The following is a 23,274-nucleotide window of genomic DNA, read 5'->3' on the forward strand; positions in this document are numbered from 1 at the left end:
TGCCACGAAAAAAAATCTTTCTTTATTGCTGTTGACAATGATACATAAGTGGAGGGAACTCTTCCTCCTTCAGAGGCTCAGTTTGCGGGTTGGTTGTTATGGACTGGCATGTTGAATGCACATAGAAGTATTGGATGAGGATAAATGTAGAAGCACAATGAAAAGCACACAGACACAAAGCGGACAGACATGCATGATCCGTTCAGCCGCCTGCACAGCGACGCCGGTTCTGTACTTCCAGAAATGGTGCATGACAGGAACAATAAAACTAAAAGAAAAAAATGTATTGTGCCAGCACGCATAATTATTTGATGTTAACTGCCAATTGTTGTCTCCTTTTATTTTGATATTTTATTATTGTTTTCTATTTTTCAAATGTTTGTGAATATATAAATATGTATTACTGATGATGTGTAGTGGTACAAAGTACTCGCATGAGAATTTTTTTATACACGAGATGTTTCTAATTTTCTGAGTTTTTTTTTATTCTGGTCGTTCTTATTGGAGGTCGAGGTGACTGGGACTGCAGTCTCATTGTGTTTCTGCTTCCAATAAAATATGAAGAAAAAAAAAAGCTTCATTTCATTCCTTGTTTTTCAAACACTGAACTGAGATATACAGTAGCTGCTCTCATGCACATTAATTAAACCCACAAGGACTCAAAGAAGTGATTAAAATTTCAAAGGACTAAATCCAGGGGGTCAGGAGTTCAGTTTGCTAAAACATTCATATGTTTGCTGCTGGACATCTTGTTCTTTAGGCCCTGCGCAGAAAGGAGATCTTGAGGGAGTCAGGGATGACTAACTGCTCAGCATGGAGGACAGGGGGAGGCGAGTAGGGAAATGTGACAGGGAACACTCGCCTCACATCCATCATCAGGATCTGTGGAGTCTGACTGTCAGAGCGGCCTTTAAGGAGACCCTGTAAGAGCAAAGAAAAATGACCCCAAACATGAGACACAATATGAATACTAAACTGATAAAACTAACACCCTGTCTTCTGTGCACAGTACCTGGACCATACGGATGAAATTCACTGTGACTCTTTCATCGAGGTCACTGTGGGGGCTGTAGAGGGTCAGAATCTTCGAAATCTGTTGAACAAACAAAAAAACAGTGAACACAATGAAATATATACTTTGATAACTCTGTGTAAATGTTATTGACTTAGGCAGAGAGCCACCTGCTGGCTGGAGAGAGCAGTGCAGGTTTGAACCAGAGCCTGTGCATCCGTCTCTGTCTTTTTGCCTGCTTGCAGCAGCTTAACAGCTTGGATGAGGGGCTCCAGTGTGGCCACAGCGCCCCCTGCCTGCAGACCCCGGCTCCGCAGCCACTCCTCCAGCAGGCTTACGTTGTAGCTTTGTGACAAGAGACACACAATAGATGACGTTCACAGAATGAATTTGACACATTATTATGTAGTATAATGGAACAGTCACATACGCTTTGATATTAAACATGGCTGTACATGTGGTATTAATCAGTGTTGATACTGTTTCAAGTTTTTCATGGTCGTTTAAAGGCTATAGTTGAAGATGTGCATGGTATAATAAATGTGTGTGCATCTTTAAGTTAGGCCTTTAAAGTAATATTATACTAGATTGTGATTCACTACATAAAAATTGCACAAAATAAGAAGAAAGAACAAAGAAAAAAAATCAAAACATCTTAAGATATAAACAAGTTTATTTAAACACAAATCAAAACTATTAATATAAAATGTATTAGAATGATATCATATTATATCATTATATAATATGTGTATATATCTACCGTATTTGCATGCCACGGCTACAGTTGCACATGTCTTTCTTCAGCAGCAGACTGTTGAGGGCGGACGCAGAGATGAGGTAGGTGAGCTGGTGGAAAGCCTGCTCCATTAGAGTCGGGGGTAGAGCCTGATGGGTCAGAGCAGTGTGGAGAGCTCCAAGCTCCCGCTGCACGGACGCCATAGTGGGGGCGTCCCTTCCCACAGGTCTGGGGTCTGACCCTGCTCGCTTTCTGGAAGTTACCAACTTTGAAGCAGAGGCAGACAAACCGGGGATGGTCTCGCTCTCCAGCAGAGCAGGGACTGAGGGGGAGGAGAGAGGAAGATGAAGGTTAGATGAGGAGATTGGTGGAGGTGGAGGAGGGAGCTTTTAATGCATTGTTCTGTGGTACCTATGATGTTTTGTAGACGTTTTTCAGAGATGGAGAGGAGCTGCTGATACGCCTGGATGCAGAGGTCACTCAGAGTGCGGATCAAGTCAGACAGATCAGTGTTCAATGGGACCAGATCATCTGATTCAAGAGTCTGAAACGAAATCAATCCAGCCGGACATACATTTAAAAAGTAGCTACTTCAGTGGTTAGATTGTATGCATGAGCAGGAGAAATACTTGCAAGGCGATAAGTCACAGCACCATGATTTTTGTTTTTACTGCATCTTGGTCACAAAGATGCTCTCAGTTAATAATATGTAAATAAAAATGAATAAACTTTCATCATCCTACCTGCTTTGGGGAGTGCTGGATCAGCAGGTCGTGCAACAGACAGACATTTTTCAGCCACAGAGCTGACATATCTACATCATTGCTGTGTTTCTGCAGGAAAAGAAAAGGTGTATATACAGTGAAAATTGACAATAAAAACCTTTGAAACCTTTGAAACCTTGAACAAATATATTCATACCTGAAAATGTAATGTGTATAAAAAATAAAGTTAGTATGTTTTTAAGATGTGATAAAGTTTGTAGTGTATGGGCTTTTTTATCATGTAGTTTCTCCTTAGGAACAAGGCTGTCTGGGTTGGACACAACAATCACAATAAAAGTCTTTCAAAGTCGGATGCCGATGCCTCTCTGGAAGTGACATCCCAGCTGACATGAGGTGGTCTGCTTTAATGCATTCAACCTCAACCATATGGTACACCAAAGCAGACTGAAACCTCAGGTTACCTTCAAAGCGGCCTTCATGGCAGTGACAGCGGCGCTGCAGAGTGAGCGGGCCTGAGTCTGATCTCCGCTGCAGTCGGCCTGACGAACACACAGGAAGAGCACTCTGGCAGGAAGGCCAGGAGGCAGGGACAGGGCGCTGTCAACACGAATGTCTGGACCAAAGACAGAGAGAGCAGCGGTGGCAAAGTGAACACTGTCATGTTTGTCTTTGGTCTTATGATTCATACTTAGAGGCAAGACATCAAACTGTTGTCTCATAGTTGTAAAGAGCAGCTTGATAAACCCCTTATAATAACAAGTTACATATTATTGACTTTTTCACCAAGCAGGGGAAAATGGCACTGTCTGTATGATGCAGCCCCACATATCAAAAGACACTCATAGTTTCAATTTTTACATCTCAAGTGTTAGCGTTTTTGTTAATAGGTCCCTTAATATAGATTCAAAATTCTTCAATGTCCAAGTTGCAGTTTCTCAGCTTATAGGGTCTACTTTTCCTCTTTGTCTAATGGGGTAATATATTCATTATTTACTGTGCTCTGTGAATTGATGATCAAATAAACACGTGTGACAACACAACAATCTGGGCAAAAGAAAAGTAAGTAACTTTTTATGATCAAATACTTTTTAGAACAGAAAACAATCAGGGGCTTAACGAACAATAAAACAAAACTTTCCTTTAAATAAACAGCTTGTGATTTATGTTAATACTGACGTGAAACTGATGCAGACTCAAGGAAAACATTAATGGAATGCTTGTATGAATGTTGTTGCTGTAATGCTTTTCAATGAGTGTGAAGCTACCTGGATAAAACTATTTGAACACATTATAACAGTCAGACTGGTAATGACCGTTAGCTACTTATGGCTTGTTTTTTCAACTTGATGTCAGGAAAAATAAGATAAATAAATACATGCATTCAAGTGAGGGCGAAGAAGTACTTTCTGGTATAATTATGAATCAGATGTTAATTTATACTAATGATACACAAATACTTTGTAACTTTCAGTGTTCTATGGAATATTGAATTTAGGCAGACGATTAAGATAAGTACAGCAATCAGGTATCAGTCTCACCTGTGATGAGGTTCTTGATGAGCTTGTTTTCATCTCTCTTCCTACACTCCAACAAACCGCTGACAGCAGCTGATTTGGGTTGGGATGGAGCAGGAGAGGCCTCTGTGGTTAAAGCTGATGGCAGAACTTTCAAGAAAAGAAACATCACAACACAAAAAAGTTAATCCTAATCCAAACCCAAACCCTCATCCAAACCCTTACCCTAATCATAGCCCCAATCCAAACCCTACCCCAAGTCCTAATCATAACCCTAACTCTACTCACAACCCTAATCCAAACCCTAACCTTAATCCTAATCCAAACCCTAACCCTCATTCAAACCCTACCCCAAACCCTAATCATAACCCTATCTATACTCACAACCCTAATCCAAACCCTAATCCAAACCCTAACCTTAGTCCTAATCCAAACCCTAACCCTAACCCTAATTCAAACCCTACCCCAAACCCTAGTCCAAACCCTAATCATAACCCTAACCCTAACCCTAATCATAACCCTAACAATAACCCTAATCCAAAACCTAACCCTAATCCAAACCCTAATTCAAACCCTAATCATAACCCTAACCCTAGTCCAAACCCTAACCCTTACCTTAGAGACACCAAACGATGGAGCATGGTTCGGTTATCTGACGTGGTCTTACCTTGTGCTAGGATTCTTCTGAGTGAGACTGTGCCTCTCAGATCCTTCAGCTCTCTCCTCAATCTCACACACTCTTGCTCTCTGGCCTCAAGCAGTTCCTGCAGATTCTTCAAACACAAACACACTTACATGTTGGATTGTTGGGTTATAGCCAAGACTCTGAACCAAGCTGGCTCCCAGTACAGAAGCTTAAATTCTTAAGCAAATGGATTGACATGCAGCTTGATTTTGTTTTCACTTTGACTGTAGAGTGGTTATATCTGAATGATGAGGTATGATGCTTTTCTTTTTTCAGTTTCTGCACTCTTTTTGACAGTATTCTGCAGGCAACCCAGATATGCCCTCAGTACGTTAATACCTGTCTTTCTGCAGTGGAGGAAGAACCAGAGATGGCCTGGTTGAGCTGGCTCCTCAGAGCCTCCAGATCCCCCTCCCACTGACTTTGCTGACCCCGCAGCTGGCTTTCCAGAAACCTGACACACAACAAAATGTATCCATCAAACAGACAAGCATAAAAGTCATAAGAAATCAGGCTATAATGAATTCACAAGGGCTAGACTGACTTGTTGGCCACTCGTACTGCGTCATAAGCATGAGCCAGGTCCTCCCCTTTCATCTTCACTGCCGGGTCTTTGGCAACATCCATCCTCTCCATCAGCTGGTCCTGTCAATGCAAACAGGAACACAGTGTGACATTTTATAGCTCAGTCGAAAGAAATTATGTTGGAAGTTGGAAGAGTGTCCAAGCAACCCAGACATTAATAAAAAAAACAAAGATCAAATGTGGATAACTATTTAGAAAATACTCTAACCATTGGTGTTTCAGATCCCCAGGTTGAGAATTTCCTCTCAAAGGAGGGAGATGTCACGCTGACCTTGCGGACTATCTCTGGAGAAGGGTAGGCAGATGGGAAGGGTGACAGGGAGAGTGGGGTGAGAGACTGTGGTGACAGCGGAGTGGGAATAGAGGGAGAGAGAGGCTCAAAGCTCAGACTCTGTGCAGAGTCTGTCCTCCTGTGGCCTTGGGTGCGCTGTTGAGAAGAGAACAAAGTTGAGAAGTCTCAGCAACTCAGATGATGATCTCTGTTTGTGTGTGTGTGTGTGTGTGTGTGTGTGTGTGTGTGTGTGTGTGTGTGTGTGTGTGTGTGTGTGTGTGTGGTGTGTGTGTGTGTGTGTGTGTGTGTGTGTGTGTGTGTGTGTGTGTGTGTGTGTGTGTGTGTATGTGTGTGTGTTTACAGACCTCAGTGAGCAGACTCATCTCCCTCAGGTTGTCGTATCTCTGCTCCAGTCTGGTAAACTCTCTGAGGAGTCCCTGATACTTTCTCCTCTCCTCATCCAGCTCTGCCCTCAGAGCTGCACACGCCTGTGACACACTCTGCTGCACACACTCTTCACACAGGTTAAAAGAAAATAAAGAAAATAAAATACAGTGAGAAATCAGACAAAGAAATATAGATAAAGTAATGCAGACTGTGTGATTCTGTAACTTCAGTATATACCTTCTTGGGTTTTTTCTTGTTCCACCAACTGAGCAGAAAGGTCCTCTCTTTCTTTGCAGAAACTGTCCATTTCTCTCTGCAGGGCTTGCAGCTCCTGAAACAACACAGAGAGATGTGACTAAATTAAAACTTGTGAATTCGGAAAGCAAAAATAATAGCTGTTAATCATGTTTCACTCCAAATAATAACACAATCACAGACACAGTTAGAAATCTGTTAAGTCATTCTTAGAGTGTAACACCTACTTGAGTGAGCTGAAAGATCTCCCGAGCAGCTTTCTCCTCCGCTCTCCTCCTTTCCTCCACCTCCTTCTCACTGATTATGGGGCTGGGCTGCGGCTTCTCCTGCTTTTGACTTTCAAGTTTCTGTATCGTCACCCTCAAAGCCTCCAACTCAGCACCGCTGGCGTCTCGCTCTGCATGCAGCGTCTCCCTCAAAGCAGCACTCTCGCGTGCCTGGACACAAACAAACACGACTTCATCATGAGATCCAAGAACATTCTGGATTCATACAAGGGTCACATCAACAGCATCAAATCACCTGCACCCACCTCGTGGTCTGCTTTCAGCTGCAACTGCATCAGTTTGACTTCCATGCCCTTGTTGAGCTCTCTGTACTTCTCCACTGAGCGAGCCTCAGTCTTTAATTTCATCAGTTCTCTCCTTGCAGCTCTGCGTCGCACGCAGCACTGCATGAACACCACCGTTGCATGTACTCTCCTGTACGCCTTCCTCGCCAGCCAGCCACGCACACTTGCTTGAAGCAGAACCGCAGCGTGTTCCACCACCAACTGAGAAGTGAAGTTAGGATTAGAAGTTTTTAGAACAAAAAGGGTTCAACTGGAGATTGGTATGGGTGTGATTAATATCTGACCTGTCTGTATCTGCGACGTGCGAGTGTGCCCCTGGTGAAGGCCTGGATGCTGATGGTGGCCTGTCGAATCATGAGGAACAGCTGTCTGACCACCACCATGCGGTAAGTCTTTTGGATCACTAAGGCAGACTTTGTGTAGCGCAGAGTAAGGGCCAGTCTGCAGAAATTCAAGTGAAACATTTACAGTACATTTAAAGTTTGGGACCATCCCACCTGACATTTTTTTATTTCTAATATCCACAGGTTATTGTACAATTAAAAAAACTTAAAATAGATTCAAATATAAACATTTTTTGATCATATAAAACCATCATTATCTTTGATTTTTGCAGGTATATATGTAGACATAAGGTAAAATCCTTTCAGTTAGATGATCATAGTTTCCTCTGATCTGAGACAACAAAGTCTGACATTAGCAAATCACAAAACTTCAACAAATCTATTTTCATCCCTCACCGTCTAGCCAGAGCTCCTCTGCTGTATCTCTGTATAGTGACAGTAGCCCAGCAGATCCTGGTGTATCTGATCTTTGCCAGCCATCCTTTGACCCGGCTCTGGATGATCACAGCAGCGACACGCAGCCTCTCAGATCTTAGCCTCTCCAGAAAAGCCACCTGACCTGCCCGGAAAAACACTTTTGTCTTTCCAAAACAGTACTGGTCCTGATCTGGGATCAGCTCAGGTAAAGTCTGTCTGCATGAGGCCTGGGCCTGATCCTGGCTCTGAGGACCTCGAAGGAGGAGACGGTACCTGCTGAAGAACTCCTCATACGTCCATCTGGAAACAAAGATAAACATGAATATTATAGTAAACATCTTGAACTGTAGATCTTTTTGTGTCTTTTCTTCTGCATCGATAATTTTTGCAGCCTCACTCTTGAAGATGTCGAGAGGATTTAAGTTGTTGCATTAGACCACAGAGACAGTTGAACAGGTGCTTCTGAAAGAGTTACAAATCTACACTATACTTCCATCAACGCTCATGTTTGATTATACACAGATTTAACACAATATCCTCATTTCCACAGTTTCCCTGTTAGGGATTCAACAAGTACTCCTACCTACCTACCTACCTACCTACCTACCTACCTTCCTTTCTTCCTTCCTTCCTTCCTTCCTTCCTTCCTTCCTTCCTTCCTTCCTTCCTTCCTTCCTTCCTTCCTTCCTTCCTTCCAACCAACCTACCTACCTACCTTCCTTCCTTCCTACCTACCTTCCTTCCTTCCTACCTACCTACCTGCCTACCTAACTACCTACCTTCCGTCCTTCCTTCCTTTCTTCCTACCTACCTACCTACCTACCCTTCCTTCCTTCCTTCCTTCCTTCCTTCCTACCTACCTACCTTCTTACCTACTTACCTACCTACCTACCTACCTACTTACCTACTTACCTACTTACCTACCTACCTACCTACTTACCTACCTACCTACCTACCTACTACTTACCTACTTACCTACCTACTTACCTACTTACCTACCTACCTACTTTCCTTCCTACCTACCTACCTACCTACCTACCTACCTACCTACCTACCTACTTACCTACTTACCTACCTACCTACCTACCTACCTACCTACCTACCTTCTTACCCGACTACCCTACCTCCATACTTACTTACGTACCTTCATATGTTGCTACCTGCCTACCGACTGACCAACCGATCAACCGACTGACCGACCAATTTATCTGTAGCTAATGACCTTTAATCACAAACAGTTCAGTTACCAAAGCTTCTGTTGTAGTTCTTCAGGATTAAGGAGCTTAAAAAAACTGGTCCACATTTCTCTGATCAATCTTGAAATCCTCTCTCATATGATCTCCCCTGTACGATACTGCTTAAAGCTTTCAAGAGAAAGAGGAGTGTTTTAGAAGAAGAAAGTACCTGGATGGATAACCTGCAGCACTGATGCGGATTGTTTCCAGCACCCCACAGGCTCTCAGCTGCTGAACCGTTCTCCTGGGGTCAAACCTGACAAAGCATGACTGTTAGATCTCTTAGAGCAACAAAACAAATATGGGTATAAATCAAATGTAAAACTTGAATCATACAGGTACACACATAAATGGTTCTTTGAGATCGTTGGGTTTAATACAGCGGACGTAGTGAGGAGTGGTGCTGTTCAGTGTGTCCATCAGCATCTGTAAGGACTGACGGAACTGACCGGCACCAAAACAAAGCCCAATGAACATATATCACATGATTGACAGACTGTGAACTCAATTCACAAGACACAAAGATGCAGTAAAAGCAGCTCACCTGGAAGCCCACAGTCAGTTTGTGCTCTCTGACGGCTCTTTTTCCTGTGCGAACGCTTCCATTGGCCACAGAGGGCACATTTCCCTGCTGCTGGAACAACTCAGCCACGAGCTCAGACTAATGCACACATGGACACACACGTGTGACCCATTGATCAAGTGGGAATGAAGCAGACTTTTGAAAATGAATAGGTAACACATGTCTACCTGACTGGCTTTGAGAATATTAATGAGCTCTTCAAACACTGTATCTCGATTCTTGTCCAGAAAGCTGTCACACTCATATTGCACCTGGTGGAAAAAAGAAAAAAAAGATATGCAGAGAATAGAAAACTTCTGAATGCTTTTAATTGTTATAACACATAAACTTGAACCAAACAAAGCTTGGTTAGCAAAATTAATTTGCTAAAGTTTCTCTACTTTTTTTCCCAGACTCAGTGTATTGACTCACCGTGTCTGCAAAGTGCAAAATAATGAAGGCACTGTTGGACATTCGAGGTTTTCTGAAATGAGGGTGAGGCTTGCTGGTCAGGTGTTGGTCATACAGCTTCCTCACCCAGCTCTCATCTGAACCTTTGGGCATCTGAACACAACACAGACAATGATGAGATCATGCCAAAGGTATTGTATGTTTGTGTGTGTGTGTATAATGTAAGAGAAGCAGAAAAACAAAGAGATAGAACAAAAGTCAGAGACAAAGGAAAATAAAAATAGGATATAAGTGGGCGAGACGGGGACAGCATGACTGACCCTGCACTCCTCATCTAACAGATCAAACAGGCCCAGCTGTCCCTCAATGAGGTTGATGCACTGCTGATTGTCACTGAACTCAATCCTGCTCCATGCCAGCTCCTCACGGATATACTCCTCCTGCTCCAAGTGGAACACATGCTGCAGGGAAACACAAAATTAAAACAATAAAAAAAGACAAAAAACAACACTCTAAACAGAGGGGGGGTTACAAAAGGGTCAATCATAACCCTATCCCTAATCACAACCCTAACCCTAAACACAACCCAACCCTAACCCTAATCGTTACTCTAACCCTGATCATAACCTTAACCCTAACTCTAATCACAACACTATCCCTAACCCTAACCCCTAATCGCAACCCTTACTCTAACCCTAACTCTAACCCTAACCCTAGGGTTATGGTAAGAATGGTTTTGTAACAGAATAAATGCACAAAATTGGTCAATTATAAGGCTTCTCATAAAAACACTGTACGTAAAAGGGTTTTCAACACACAAACCATTATTTTTTGCAAAGTTAAGGTAAAATATACGGCTACAAACGATCCTAAATTAAGAGCCGTTCGGGAGTCGAAAGAGCCGGCTCTTCTTTGGGAGCCGACTTAAAAGAGCTGGCTCTCTGAAAAGAGCCGAACTTCCCATCACTAAAGCACATGCTAACTACCATTTGCACTCTTAGTTTCCCTTGGAACTATTTGTATTGTAAAACGTATCAATGTAAATACTTCAGACCTGTACCATAGGGATAAACAGATAACACTTCAATTTGAATCAAGTAAATACCACTTGTATACTTTAAAACAGAGGGTCATTTCATTCCTTGTGGACTCAACATGACAGCATTTATGCTTTTCAAGTAATTGATGTTAAATTTTTTCAGATAAAATTAACAGTAGCAAGACTCACATATCCCTTCGAGCCACCAAATGGTATCATAACAATGGTGTATGCTGTTTTGTAATGACAGCACAATTTTAGAATTTATTAGAAATTTATTCAAATTATTTCACGGACCCCCACGCTATGGTTTGCGGACCCCCAGGGGTCCCAGGACCCCACTTTGAGAACAACTTGTTTACACTAATTAAGCCAAGCAGAAGAAGTTTTATAGCAAAATAACACTTAACATTTTTTTTTTTACTTTAAAATGGGTCAATTTGACCTGCAATATAACAGGTGGGTTAAGGCTCCTGTGAGGATCTTTCAGATATGTGGAATTTGGCGCCCTGTGGACAGAGCACTACCTACTTGCTCTTCATTGATCCTGTCCTGTACATGAGTAAGTTTTGTTTTCTCACAAAATTCCCTGTGTATTTTTGCATTGTAAATTTTTAAACAGCCTGTTTCAGCAACATGCTATTACCACCTTGTGTGACAGCTACCCCCTGGCACTGGGTTATTCATTAAATATTAAGAGATAGAAATACTCAAACTTCTTCCAGGTGGTTTTGTTTGCTTTTGTAGGTCACCTAGATGCATCAGCATTAATTACGGTGTGTTTCATAACCAGTTAAAAACTCCTTACTGGAGCTTTAAATTGTAGTGATTTGTAGTTATGCAGTGCAATGGACGGAGGACAAATTTAATCAAAGGTTTAAAAAAAGGGATTTAGTTACTGACATGGTTCTGGTGCCAAGAAGTGCCAACACAAAAACAAAAGGGGGACACAGAGGAACAGACATGTCTTGACTTTCATGTGACTTACCCTGTTGAACTGCTGTTGCAGTTTTTCATTGGCATAATTTATACAAAACTGCTCAAAACTGTTCCGGTCAAACGTCTCAAACCTGAACACAGAGAGAAGACCTGTTGTAACAACACATTTCAGACTACTGTATATATACTTTAAGTATGATTAAGAAAATGTAGAGTCTATCTTCTATAACAAGGCTAATCACTCACCCATATATGTCCAACACCCCTATAAAGGACTTTGTCTTTCCCCCCTGGGTGCGCAGAGCAGAGTTGAGCCTCTGGACGGTCCATGTAAACAGCTGGCCATAGATGTGTTTGGCCAGTGCATCTCTGGCCTCTAGAGCCTGCTGACCCGCCATGGGTTTAACTAACATCTCTCCCCCTATTGCAAGTCTGCGGTGGCACAGCCAGTGGGCCATCTGAGGGCCCTCCACTCCCAACAGCTTGGAGAAGACAGCCAGAGAGCGGTCGTCTGCCTGAAGAAAAAAACAAATTGAGATATACCTACTGAACACAGACAAATTAAAATCAAAGTTTGAAATTTAGAAATAAAAAGTTTATAGTGACATCAATGTAACTCCTTTCAGCACTTCTCCCACTGGCTTGGATGTTGACATTTCCCAGGTGCAGGACTGCTGACAGGATCCTGAAGAGCTCCATCTGCTGGTCAGGCTGCACACCTGCAAATCAAACAAACACCAATATATTTTTTCATTTATCTCCATCAGCAATAGACATGATTGAATGCTCTATAAACCCTACCCAGAATGGTGAAAGCATTGCGAGTGCGCTCCAGGTCTGCCACATCATCAGTCCCAGGAATCTGCATCTCTCCTCCCTGATTAGTGTAACGAAAATGATCAGGAGCATCTGGAGGAAAACATGAAACCCAGTCAAACTGCATTCAACATCATAGTATATATAATGTTAGTGAGAAAGGGAATGGCAAAATAGTGGACAAGCTGAGTGATGAAGTCTCACTTAATTTAAGGGATCTCATTTCAGGCAGCTCCCTGGAGGCACACAGCTGGTAGAAGATGTGGTAGTTCCTCTCTGCAGATGCCTTACAATCACATGACAAACTAATTAACGTTTTTTCTTATATGTTGAAAAGATCTCATAATCTCTCTTGCACTTACTTGGAAGACAACCCTTGACTTCTCTAGTAAATATGTCCTCATGTTTGCTGCAATGATGTCTCCTTTTCTGCCGAAGCCGATCTCAATGTACTTCCCAAAACGGCTGCTGTTGTCATTTCGAGTGGTTTTGGCATTCCCAATCGACTTTAGATAAAGAAGTGGGATGTTTTTCTCATCAGTAAACACAACACATGATCAGACATTTTATATATGAATGTAACAAATACATGTTAAAGTATCTATCACCTCCATTATTGGGTTGGAGGCCAGAACTCTCTCCTCTACGCTGGTCTGCTGCGCTGCTCCTCCAACCACAGCAAAGTATCTCATGGTGAATTTAGCAGAGACTGTTTTCCCTGAGCCAGACTCTCCACTGATGATGATGGACTGGTTGTTCTCCTCTCTGTTCATACAGATAGCATTACTATCCCGCTCCAGCTACAGAAGAGTAAAGGAAACATTCTAACTTATCATGGTGTGACTGCTGACCTGGTCATGGTGCGGTAGGCTTCCTCGGCCACAGAGAAGATGTGAGGTTCCATGTCGCCCATGTCCTGACCACTGTAGGCATCAATCACCTCCTCTCCATATATGGGGAGCTGGTCGTAGGGATTGATAGCCACTAACACAATACCTGGAGGGACAGGTAAGGAAATGACATCAGCAGGAGGATGTGGACTGTGGTAAGACTGTTATTTTTGACTGTACAGAAAATGTATCATCAGCACATGTTGGTCATTGTTTTTTTGTATTTTTTTTTTTAACTTTTTTTTAATTGAGTTTTCCATAGACTTAATCATGATACATTTTGCTTGCAGCATACATTGCTGGTAAACACATACAAAAAAACCCCCAAAACATAGAACAGCTGCTGCAGTATTTAAGGTTGCCATTCCCCTTCCATGCCCCACCCTCTCCCACCCCTTCCCACCCCAGCCCTCCCTTCAACCCCACATCCCAGATTTTACCTAATATGTAGGTAAGCAAAAGGGGAAATAAGATATTTCATTACTAAAAATATAAATAACAATAATAAATAAGTAAACACACACACACAAAAAAAAAAAAATAATAAATTGGAATTTGATTTGAAATTGGAAAAGGAAGAGAAAATGAATAAATAAAATAAACATAGAATAAAAAAGTGACATCTATTCATCTACTCTTCTATTGCTCATTTCAATTCAGAGAGACTTATAAGCTGTCATAATATTTTAAAAAGGGTGTCCAAGTCTTACTAACATTGCCTAAGGAACCATTTAAGGTATATTTTATTTTTTCAAGTTTAAGGAAATGCAATGTGTCTGCAATGAAGCTGGGTGGTGATTGCGCTTTCCAGGAAAGAAGTATAAGACGCCTGGCTATTAAGGAGGTGAACGCTTTTATTTCATGAGCATTTCCTTTAAGTAAAAGGATCTCATAGCTTTATCCAAATACAGTGCACATGGGATTTGGAGTTATATCAATTTGAAACATCTTGGTCATTGTTAAAGTGGGTTAAACATGCAACATTTAAGACTTAAAGCTGGAAATTCACATGACAAAACCCACAATGTGAGTTTCAGAAAACCAAACTTGAACAAGAGTTGCATTGTCTCAAGAACACAAAATATGCAATTACAACTTAAGCAGAAAGGGAGTTGCCTCCCTGGTTTAAACTTTGCCCTCCTACAATAAAAACGAAATAATGAGATGTTATCATACAAACAGAAGCACACAGGAGCTGCCTGTTCCTGAAAGACGGTCTGTCACTCTTGTTATCTTACTCAAAGAAAGACAGTCATCTCTGCTTCAGCCAGTTCAGTGCTCACCACAGTACGTGTAGATGCTGCTGTAGTCCAGGAATCGAACCCGCAGGTTGTGCAACACAGCAGGTTCATGGAGGAAGCTTAGAGCCGTGAGATCATTTTCTCCCTCCAGGATGTCAGGGTTCCCCAACGGTGGGAGATCCGAGGTGGTCTCCACGGGGTACTGGACCTTCTAACAACAGAGACAGAAGTTAGAAGTTCTTGTGTCTAGAAAATTGCTGTAAGTTGCTTTTGTAACATAGTCAGAGGACAGTAAATGTGTGTATTATGCTGGCTCACGAGGACCATGATTCAAAAGGTTTAGACCATGCATTTATGCTGCATGTCCTACCTGTCCATCTGAGAGCTGTAGAAGGAGATGTGTCTCTCCAGGGCTATAGTCTTTGAGGATCTGGGCTGACACCCAGACTGCATCTGGGTCAGGAATCCACACACTGGCTCCCTGACAGAAGGAGATTGTTTCGTAAACGTATAATTGTAAGAATTCAAAGAGATAAATAGATTCTGTAGGTTGAACACACTCTGCATGCACTGGATTTATTTGAAGTGATTCTTATTATATACTTTTTCATTTTCTGTTATGACACAGTTCAGGCACATAAAGCACTTCCTGGCCTCACCCAGACAAGATATTTGTCAGTCATCAGCATAAAAGCCTCCTAAACTGCGTTAACTATTAACACTGGTCATCCTCCTGTACATGGCCTGCAAGGATTAGCCATTTTTCAGTTGTAACAGATCTAATCCACTTCTTAATATGCCGTTAAAACTAATAACAAATAGGGTTTTCATCTACCCTTCATAAAATCTGCTACAGAAGATTAAAATTGCATATGTTTGGCAGATAATTTTACAGCAAACATCCCGTCATCTGCAAATTATGGTTAAAGATCATACACAAAAATAAGTACTTTTTTTTAATTGAGCACTTAAACGTTTTTTATGAAAGTTTCACAACTCAAAAATCAACATATATCAGACAAGGTCCTTAAAACAGAATATTGCTATCAATGTTCTCATATTGAAATAGTCCCATTCTTTGAAGGATCAGCAGCACTGTAGTTTTTAACCCTTTATACATGACACTACAGCTTAAGCTGATAAAGGGCCCACCCCTTTGATACTGCATTAAAAAGTCAGTCTTACCTTACTGTAAAGCTCCAGTGAAGCCATCTCAAGTGTTTTAAAGCACGTCGTGAGACATCACTGAAGAAAAATCAAAAGGAGGAACATGTAGACGTCCCTGTGTAGGTTCAGCCTGTATCCTCCTCACCACCAGAGAAGAGCCACTCTGTGTCCTGGTGACAGTATTTTGCACTTTGTCCGGGTTCACATAGAAACAGGAGGATTGTTAAGTTAACTGTTAATCCGAAGGGAGCATGCTGTGATTGGTTGGAGGGGTTTCTTTGAGTAAATGTGCAGAGTTTGAATCACCGCTGTCAGGCACTGTGTGAAATATTACAACTTTCTTTGATATGTTTTAATTTTGAAGATTATTGCTCTGAAAAATTACAAAACCTGTATCTCAATTTCTTAAAATATTTTTTAAGATTAATTAAAAAATGATTTAAAATACTGAAATGCTCACTGTCTGAAAAGTAGGGTTGCAAAGGGGGGGGGGGGGGGGGGTTTAAGGTAAATTTCCATGGGAAATTAAGCTGGGGAATTTTGGAAGTATTTCAAGTTGGAAACTTTCCATGAGAATTATGGGAATTTATGGTAGTGAACTGGGAATGAACTGGGAATTGAGGGTAAGTTAATGGAAAGGTATCATATCCAAGCATAAATATTTGTTTTGTTATAAGCAGACATCCATCCAAAATAATAAAATTAAAACAAATGTATATGTAAGTAGAACTTTATCAAGTGTTAAATATTTTATTGAACAATTAATTATTTAATTGAAGAACAAAAACATGAATGTTGAGTTAAATATTACTCATCCCCCCGACCCAACCCATTCAAAAATTAACAAAAATGCAACCCCAACATAAATGAAAAGAGCCCCTCTCCCTCCTGAAAAGTCCCATTCAACATGCAAATAAAAAAGCAGCTTCCCTCAAGCTTCTCAAGCGCATACCCTCTCTCCAACCTTCAATTTAGTAAATTCCTGGTTTATTCCCCGTTTATTCCCATAAATTCCCGTTAATACCCATGGAAAGTTTCCAACTTTGAAAATTCCCGGAATTTTGCAACCCTACTGAAAAGTATGTTCATTAATACACTCAATATTTGGTTGGGGTCCCTTTACTACTTATTTCTGCATCAATGCGGCGTGGCATGGTGACAACCATGGCATGTCTAAGGTTGCTTTGACAGCGGCTTTTAGCTTGTTTGTATTTTAGGTCAGATGTTTCTCTTCCTCTTGACAATATCCCACAGATTCACTGTGAGGTTCATGTCAGGTGTGTTGGCCAGCCAATCAAGCACAGTAATATCATGGCAGCAGACCATTTTGTAGTAGTTTTGGCACTATTGGCAGGTGCCAAGTCCTGCTGGAAAAGGAAATCAGAATAGCCATGAAGCTTGTCAGCAGATTGAAGTATGAAGTGCTCTAAAATCTCTTGGTAAATGGTTGTGACCTTTTGTAGAAACTTCATGCTGGACTTCAAGCACCTCAGATTCTGTGCCTCTTCACTCTTCCTCTTGACTCTCCTGATTTCCAAAGAGACAGCAAAATTTACTTTGAGGGCTTTGGACCACTGAGCAGCAGTCCAGTTCTGACATTTCTTCTGTGCATGATGGACAGACACCAGCTTCAGTCCACTCCATGTTCAGCCAAAGTTCTTGGAACTTTTCTTGACAATCCTCTCCAGGTTGCGGACATCCATGTCGCTCTTCATCTTCCTCTTCCTGTCAACTTCTGTTTAATCTGCTTCTGTACAGCCCCCTGCGAAGAGCCAGCCTTTTCAGCATTGATCTCCTGTGGCTAACCCTCATTGTTCAAGTTGTTAGAGCTTTTCTGGACAACTGTCAAGCCAGCAGTGTACCCCATCATTGTAGTTGTGTGAAGAGAATAAGATTGAGAGATACAAGGTTTTTATACTGTTTAAGATGTTTTTATTTCTTTAGCTATAGGCTAAAATGATCAAAATAGAAAAAATCTTGAAACATTTTAATTTATGAGCATTGAGTCTAAAATATATTACATTTTCTCCTATAAAATAGAAATGTTGAACTTTTCACGGTTTTCTACTTTGTTTAGATGCACATGTACACAAACCTGCATGTCTTTCAGTATTTTTGTATGAAAAAAAAGCCACATGAGCAACAGATTTATTGGCATGTCAACTCATTTTAATAAGTAGTACAATCAAATTCTTTTCAGCAATATGCTGCTAATATTGAGCTGGGGATTGCATGATTTCAGCTTGATACAATATTAATCTTTGACATACAGGGATAAAAAACACTTAATTTTCCTCTGGTGATAAATGAAAAGACATAAAAACTGAATGTAGTATGCTGCGTGACCATTTTGTGCGTGGGTTTATGAGGAGGCAGCATGTGTGTGGTAACATTGACACACAAAAAAAGAAGTGGACTGAAGCTGTGAATGAAACAAAGCCTTGGCACTGAACAGCATTGTTTCACAACATCAGTAAGCACCTAAAATGACAATAAGGAGTTAAAAACAGTAGTAATTTTACGACAGGAAGAGGTTTCCAGTCCTTTCTGTCCTTCCCGTTGTGCTCAGCCCCATCATAAGTACCTTTTACCTTCCTAATGTTTGGTTGTAGAACAGCAGAGCCAATCTGCTCGCTTACAGATAAATACAAAGAAGACTTCAAACCGACCCCCTCTTCAAAATGACATGTCTCCTCTTTGGTCAATACTGAACATGCTTCAGGATAACACAGCTGACATGACAATGTGTTTCCATGATTTTACATGAGAAAAACCTTCTGCATTAAAACTACATCATCTGCATAAGTAACATCATCTGCCAGGTTTGCACTGTCACTAATTTTAATCAGCTGAAGACTAGGTAGTTGCATCTGAAACTGGATAATGTAGAAAAGCAACCAGCGATTTTTTCCTGCCTGTCTTTCCATGGAGTGCATTATAAACTTTAAGGAAGAGACATGTCAAAAATACAAAACATTCATTTCCAATCCACACGAAACCAAAAGAGCACCCAGATTATGTTTTTGCTAATTAAATGTTTGGATTTGACATGATTGTCGCAAAAAACACACACCCATTCAAAGCCTTTTAGTAAAAAAATACGCTCATCAAACACTGAACTGGACACACTGATGGTAGGGTAATTCAATATCTGCTAGTTCATTCACTGTCACAGGGATTTTCTAAATTTTCAGAAAAATCTGAGCTCAGACATAAGTTGGGTAATTAATTGATGTCGCTTCAAGAGTCCCATCCAGTATGAGGAAATGGCGAACAGACACATTTGAGACTCTGTGTGATGTTTCTGTAGTTTGTTGGGGACGGGTGCGAGTCAGGTTAAGGTTAAAGTTGGACACAGATACTAGAGGAACAGTTCATCAGGGCTGCTGTGGGGCTTCTACTGTTTATGGTCGTGTGTGTGCAGGTGGTAAACAAAACCATTACAAAATCCCGTAAAAGGAGAAAAATTGTGATAAGATGCATATTCTCTAACAACTTGTACACTTACAAAGTTCTGCACCACAAAGGAAGCTGTACTTAACTCTTTAAATTAGTTTTCTGTCTGGGACACAGATTGTATGTGAATGATACATACATTTTCTTTGCAGTCCTCCCATTCTCTTAAATTTGCTCAAAGACCTAAACCGTCCTTAACCAACCTGTGCTATACACTCTCCATATCTTCACTTCCGTTGCCTTCATCCTTCAAAGCCTCATCCCCATCATTGGCAGCCTCCTCGACATGGGCCAACATATCCGCCATCAGCGCCTCCTCCAGCCTTTTCCTCACACTGTACACCAGCTCCTCCTGTTTCCTACATGTGAACACAACAGGAAGCTGTTACAGTTGGCAGTTACAGCTGCCTATAGCAGCCACAGAATCAGCACAGAGCAGATGGTGTGTTTTTACAGGGTCCCTCGTCATAGACTGTGGGATTTCTGAACTGATACAGTCTGTTAACTTTGGGTGAATCACTGAAAGGTTCTCAACATTATTTCTAATTTGGTTCCAACTCAGGCCTTAAATACCCATAATTGTACTGGAGCACAACCAAACAAAACCATAATCTCATGGAGAGATTAAAAAAAGAACCGATTGAGTTATTCAAACGGCACTATTGCTTTTTCCTAGCATTCAAATACGGTGCAGGAGATCAGATGAGGCACAATCTGTGTAGACTTCTCCAACAATAAACACACGCATGCTTATGAATTTTGTATTTTAGACATAGATATCACATATTTGGATTAAGCAACTACAGAATAAGCAACAGATGTCTAACACTGACGACAAACAGATGATCCATGTGTGATCGCCCACCTGATGTCCTCATCTGTGACTATGAAGGCCTTGCACAGCGGTTGCGTCGTGTTGAGCCACACTCCTGGGTTCTTCTCCACAGCCGCAGACAGCTGGCCGGTGATGGGAGCGGCGCTGGTGTGCAGAGCGCTCGCGATAGCAGACAGGAGAGTCTTGTCTGTGCAGCCTGGACCAACACCTGAAGGACATTAGAGTACATGTTAAAGAGAAATTTAGACTGTGACTTCACTCAGGATTAACTGTGTTATAGGAAATACACCGTGTTCCAAATTATTATGCAAGTTGCATTTTTGTAAATATTTTTAAACTGTCAACAGTCGTTTTCAAATTTGTCAAGAAGTCAGATAGTGAATATATTTCTTCAACTGTGTGGTTAAAATTATGCATTTCAAAGTACGTTGGCTGTATTTTCGCCTCATGAACTGGCCTGCCTGCTTACCCGATGTAGGAGCCATATGTGTGTGTTTTATATGTGACGTGTTGGTAAGTGCTGTATATTGATGTGAGGGGGGGGTGTGCACTCTGCTGGCACTTGAGTGGTGGGTACGTCACTGTGGGTGTGTGCGTGGTGGTTACAAATAATTCCACGCACCTGTAGTCTGTTGGTTTTGTTAACGAGGAAGGGTGAGTCGGGAGTGACACTTTCTGTTGACCGCTACGCTTAACACCACATTAGTTTTGCCGTTCTGTACTTTGTCTTGTATTGTATGAAGCATCTGTTCAAGTTGCGCATCGCTAGAAATAAAGAGCATTAACGAGCATTAGAAGTGGATGTGTGTTTCTGTGAGTGCGCGTCACGGGTAACTCCCGTGCTTAGCCTTCCGCAGCGTGTCGGTTTTTGTTTGGTTAAATCGTCAGTCAGCTGCAACACCCGATGTCAACTCGACTGAGAACTTGTGGTCAATAATAAAGATGATAATTTACAGTGATGGCAAGAAATACAGCCCAAAAGAGCATCTTTGGAAAGCGATACAAGGTACAGCTCACAGAGTCAGCGAAGAGGTCATCAGAGACCTCACTAAATCTGTTTACCAGTGACCTCTGACCCTCACTGAAAGAAAAGGAGGTTATATTGGACATTTGAGAAACACTTTAGATTTGAAATGTTTCAAAGACATCAACAGTTTTATTTTGTACACAAATGTAAAGAAAAATGTTTTTGTAGAAGTTTGAATACAGTTGTAGTAAATATTATAATTTTCAATCAATAGAACGTTTAAAATGGTGCCTAGTTTTTAATTTTCACAAGTTATATGCTCTTATCACGAACTTGCATAATAATTTGGCACACTCATTTCTGCAGATTCTGCATTTTTTTTTAAATACAGCCGAAAAGCATCATTTTAACCACACAGTTAAAGATATATATTGACTATCTGACTCCCTAACAAATTTGAAAACGACTGTTAACATAGTTTTTAAAATATTCACAAAAATGCCACTGGCATAATAAGAGGGTGAACAGGGTAGTTTCAGAATGAGAGAAGAAAAAAACGTACCAGATCTAAGATTACTGTGTATTATGTCTGAAGGATCAACGCTTGATTCGTGTATTACCTTGCAAGCCTTTGGGCAGCTCCATTGTTTTCACAAGCTCCTCTGCAATGTCATATGCATTAAGACCACTCAGTTTCTTCTCCCAAAATAACTGTGGACAAAAAGAGATGGAAAACAACATAATAAAAGTGAGTCTGACTGATTAAAAAGTGGCAGATCCCATTCTCTTCAGCTGTAAAAGGGGTATTGTGAGCTGTAACAGGAAGAAGGTGTTCACCTGTCTGGGCTGGTCGACGGCTTTCTGAGGATCTGTTTTGACTTTGTTGTTTGGATGGTTAGTGACCTTGGTAACAGGCTGCTTGAAGATGGAGGCCGTCTGTCTGACTGGGAGTGAGGTGTTCAGGTCAGGTTTGCCCTAAAGAAATGAAAGAGAGGGAGTACGATGAGACTTCAGAAAGTAAATGACATACCATTCCACAAGTGTTGATGAGGTCTCTGTCAGAGGAAGGGTACTCGAGTCACGATTTTCTAAGGCAAACTTCTGCACTGTTTATTGTACTGATAGTTTACATGAATGATGTTAGTGCTGCTGTGCTCAGAAGTAACACAGCCACCTGATGTGCTAGTTAAACTTCAACATAATCAGCTGTTTTTTTTTTTTTGTTTTTTTTTTTTAAGTTATATTTTTGGCCTTTTTGCCTTTATTTTATAGGACAGGTGGAGAGAGACAGGAAATGTGGGGAGTAGAGAGTGGGGAAAGACATGCAGGAAATGGTCGACCGGCCGGGAATCGAACCGGCGACCCCTGCGACGAGGACTGTAGCCTCTATATGTGGGGCGCTTAGACCGCTAGGCCACCAGCGCCCCCATAATCAGCTGTTTACTACAATTATTCACTTCAGTATTTGTACCTGACTCATCTAATGATCTGTAGGTCCAGAGGATTCATTATTGAAAGTTGAACAAGTAAGATCAAATGTTGCTACCAAGCAGCAACCTCCAGCTGCGAGAATTGAAGCCAATGCAGAAGTGATAAAAACTGCAGTTCCGCAAGGATCTGCTTGATACTGGCTCCGGAAGTACCAGAAACCACATACACACCACTTCAAAACAGCTGATCTTTACAGCAGAAATAAACATGTTTACAGCCTGGTACAAAAGGCGAGTGTAGTCTGGATAGCTCATTACTTGATTGGCACACACTGAATGGGGGGGTGGGTTTTTTTTCTAACACGGTAATTTCAAAGATATTGAGATTACGAGTCTTCCAATGAGAGGTACAGCTGACTTGACTGACAGCTGGGAACACTGTAGCTGTTAATGAGGAGGCTCAAAGCCCGCCTCTTTACCTCACACGAGCTCGACAGCAGTTAGGTTGACTTCAGCATATTCAATCACCCTCACGCCAAATACTGGCTTCAAAATAGCGCTTCAGAAACACATCGTTGACATCACGGATACTACGTCCATTACAGTCTATGGTTGCAGCGGCTTCTGGGTGCCTGCTCACTATTGAGATGGTTCATTGGAGAAGACTAGACAGTGAACTTATTGGCAAGGTGGAAAAACATTTTCAGACACACTGGGTTTATTTTCTCTGTGCTGATAATAAAGCTGTCACTCAACCATAGACTGTATAAAATATGGACATAGT

At 41.3% G+C, this 23,274-nt stretch overlaps 2 protein-coding genes and 1 long non-coding RNA gene across 4 annotated transcripts in view; 1 reads left to right on the top strand and 2 right to left on the bottom strand.

The window, feature by feature from the left end:
* Positions 1-16,130, bottom strand: si:dkey-110c1.10 (unconventional myosin-Vb). Its single transcript, XM_034704566.1, has 35 exons — positions 15,821-16,130; positions 15,006-15,116; positions 14,678-14,846; positions 13,356-13,500; positions 13,113-13,269; positions 12,867-13,010; positions 12,709-12,790; positions 12,490-12,597; positions 12,295-12,407; positions 11,935-12,203; positions 11,738-11,819; positions 10,031-10,171; positions 9,732-9,863; positions 9,488-9,571; positions 9,282-9,398; positions 9,084-9,181; positions 8,907-8,993; positions 7,482-7,802; positions 7,026-7,182; positions 6,703-6,942; positions 6,398-6,607; positions 6,153-6,246; positions 5,894-6,042; positions 5,466-5,684; positions 5,217-5,317; positions 5,012-5,126; positions 4,655-4,760; positions 4,012-4,137; positions 2,935-3,086; positions 2,492-2,581; positions 2,160-2,292; positions 1,773-2,070; positions 1,183-1,357; positions 1,013-1,093; positions 1-921 (listed from the first exon to the last, which is right to left on the bottom strand). Exons 1-35 carry the CDS (start codon positions 15,845-15,847, stop codon positions 757-759), a joined length of 4,998 nt encoding a protein of 1,665 aa, XP_034560457.1. The 5' UTR covers positions 15,848-16,130; the 3' UTR covers positions 1-756.
* Positions 11,209-23,274, top strand: part of LOC117827881 — a 14,415-nt gene continuing 2,349 nt past the window's right edge. Inside the window, exons 1-2 of the long non-coding RNA XR_004634297.1 lie at positions 11,209-11,311; positions 13,282-13,512. This is a non-coding gene — a long non-coding RNA (uncharacterized LOC117827881). The remainder of the gene's footprint in view (positions 11,312-13,281; positions 13,513-23,274) is intronic.
* The window catches only part of mbd3b (methyl-CpG binding domain protein 3b), a 10,779-nt gene continuing 5,441 nt past the window's right edge, over positions 17,937-23,274 (bottom strand). For both annotated transcript variants that reach the window (XM_034704684.1, XM_034704675.1), the window contains exons 3-6: positions 21,898-22,035; positions 21,681-21,771; positions 20,124-20,301; positions 17,937-19,617 (exon numbers count right to left, since the gene is read on the bottom strand). In XM_034704684.1, coding sequence (XP_034560575.1) covers positions 19,467-19,617; positions 20,124-20,301; positions 21,681-21,771; positions 21,898-22,035 — 558 coding nt within the window. In that variant the 3' untranslated portion in view covers positions 17,937-19,466. The remainder of the gene's footprint in view (positions 19,618-20,123; positions 20,302-21,680; positions 21,772-21,897; positions 22,036-23,274) is intronic.

Source organism: Notolabrus celidotus, chromosome 2, assembly GCF_009762535.1.
Source record: "Notolabrus celidotus isolate fNotCel1 chromosome 2, fNotCel1.pri, whole genome shotgun sequence".
Classification (NCBI taxonomy): domain Eukaryota; kingdom Metazoa; phylum Chordata; class Actinopteri; order Labriformes; family Labridae; genus Notolabrus; species Notolabrus celidotus.

Coding starts and splice junctions, on each gene's coding strand:
- si:dkey-110c1.10 (XM_034704566.1), bottom strand. CDS start 15,847: ATGGCTTCACTGGAGCTTTACAGTAAG. Junction 11,820..11,934: donor GGGGTGTTGGACATATATGG/GTGAGTGATTAG, acceptor CTCTGTGTTCAG/GTTTGAGACGTTTGACCGGA. Junction 5,685..5,893: donor AGATGAGTCTGCTCACTGAG/GTCTGTAAACAC, acceptor TCTTCTCAACAG/CGCACCCAAGGCCACAGGAG.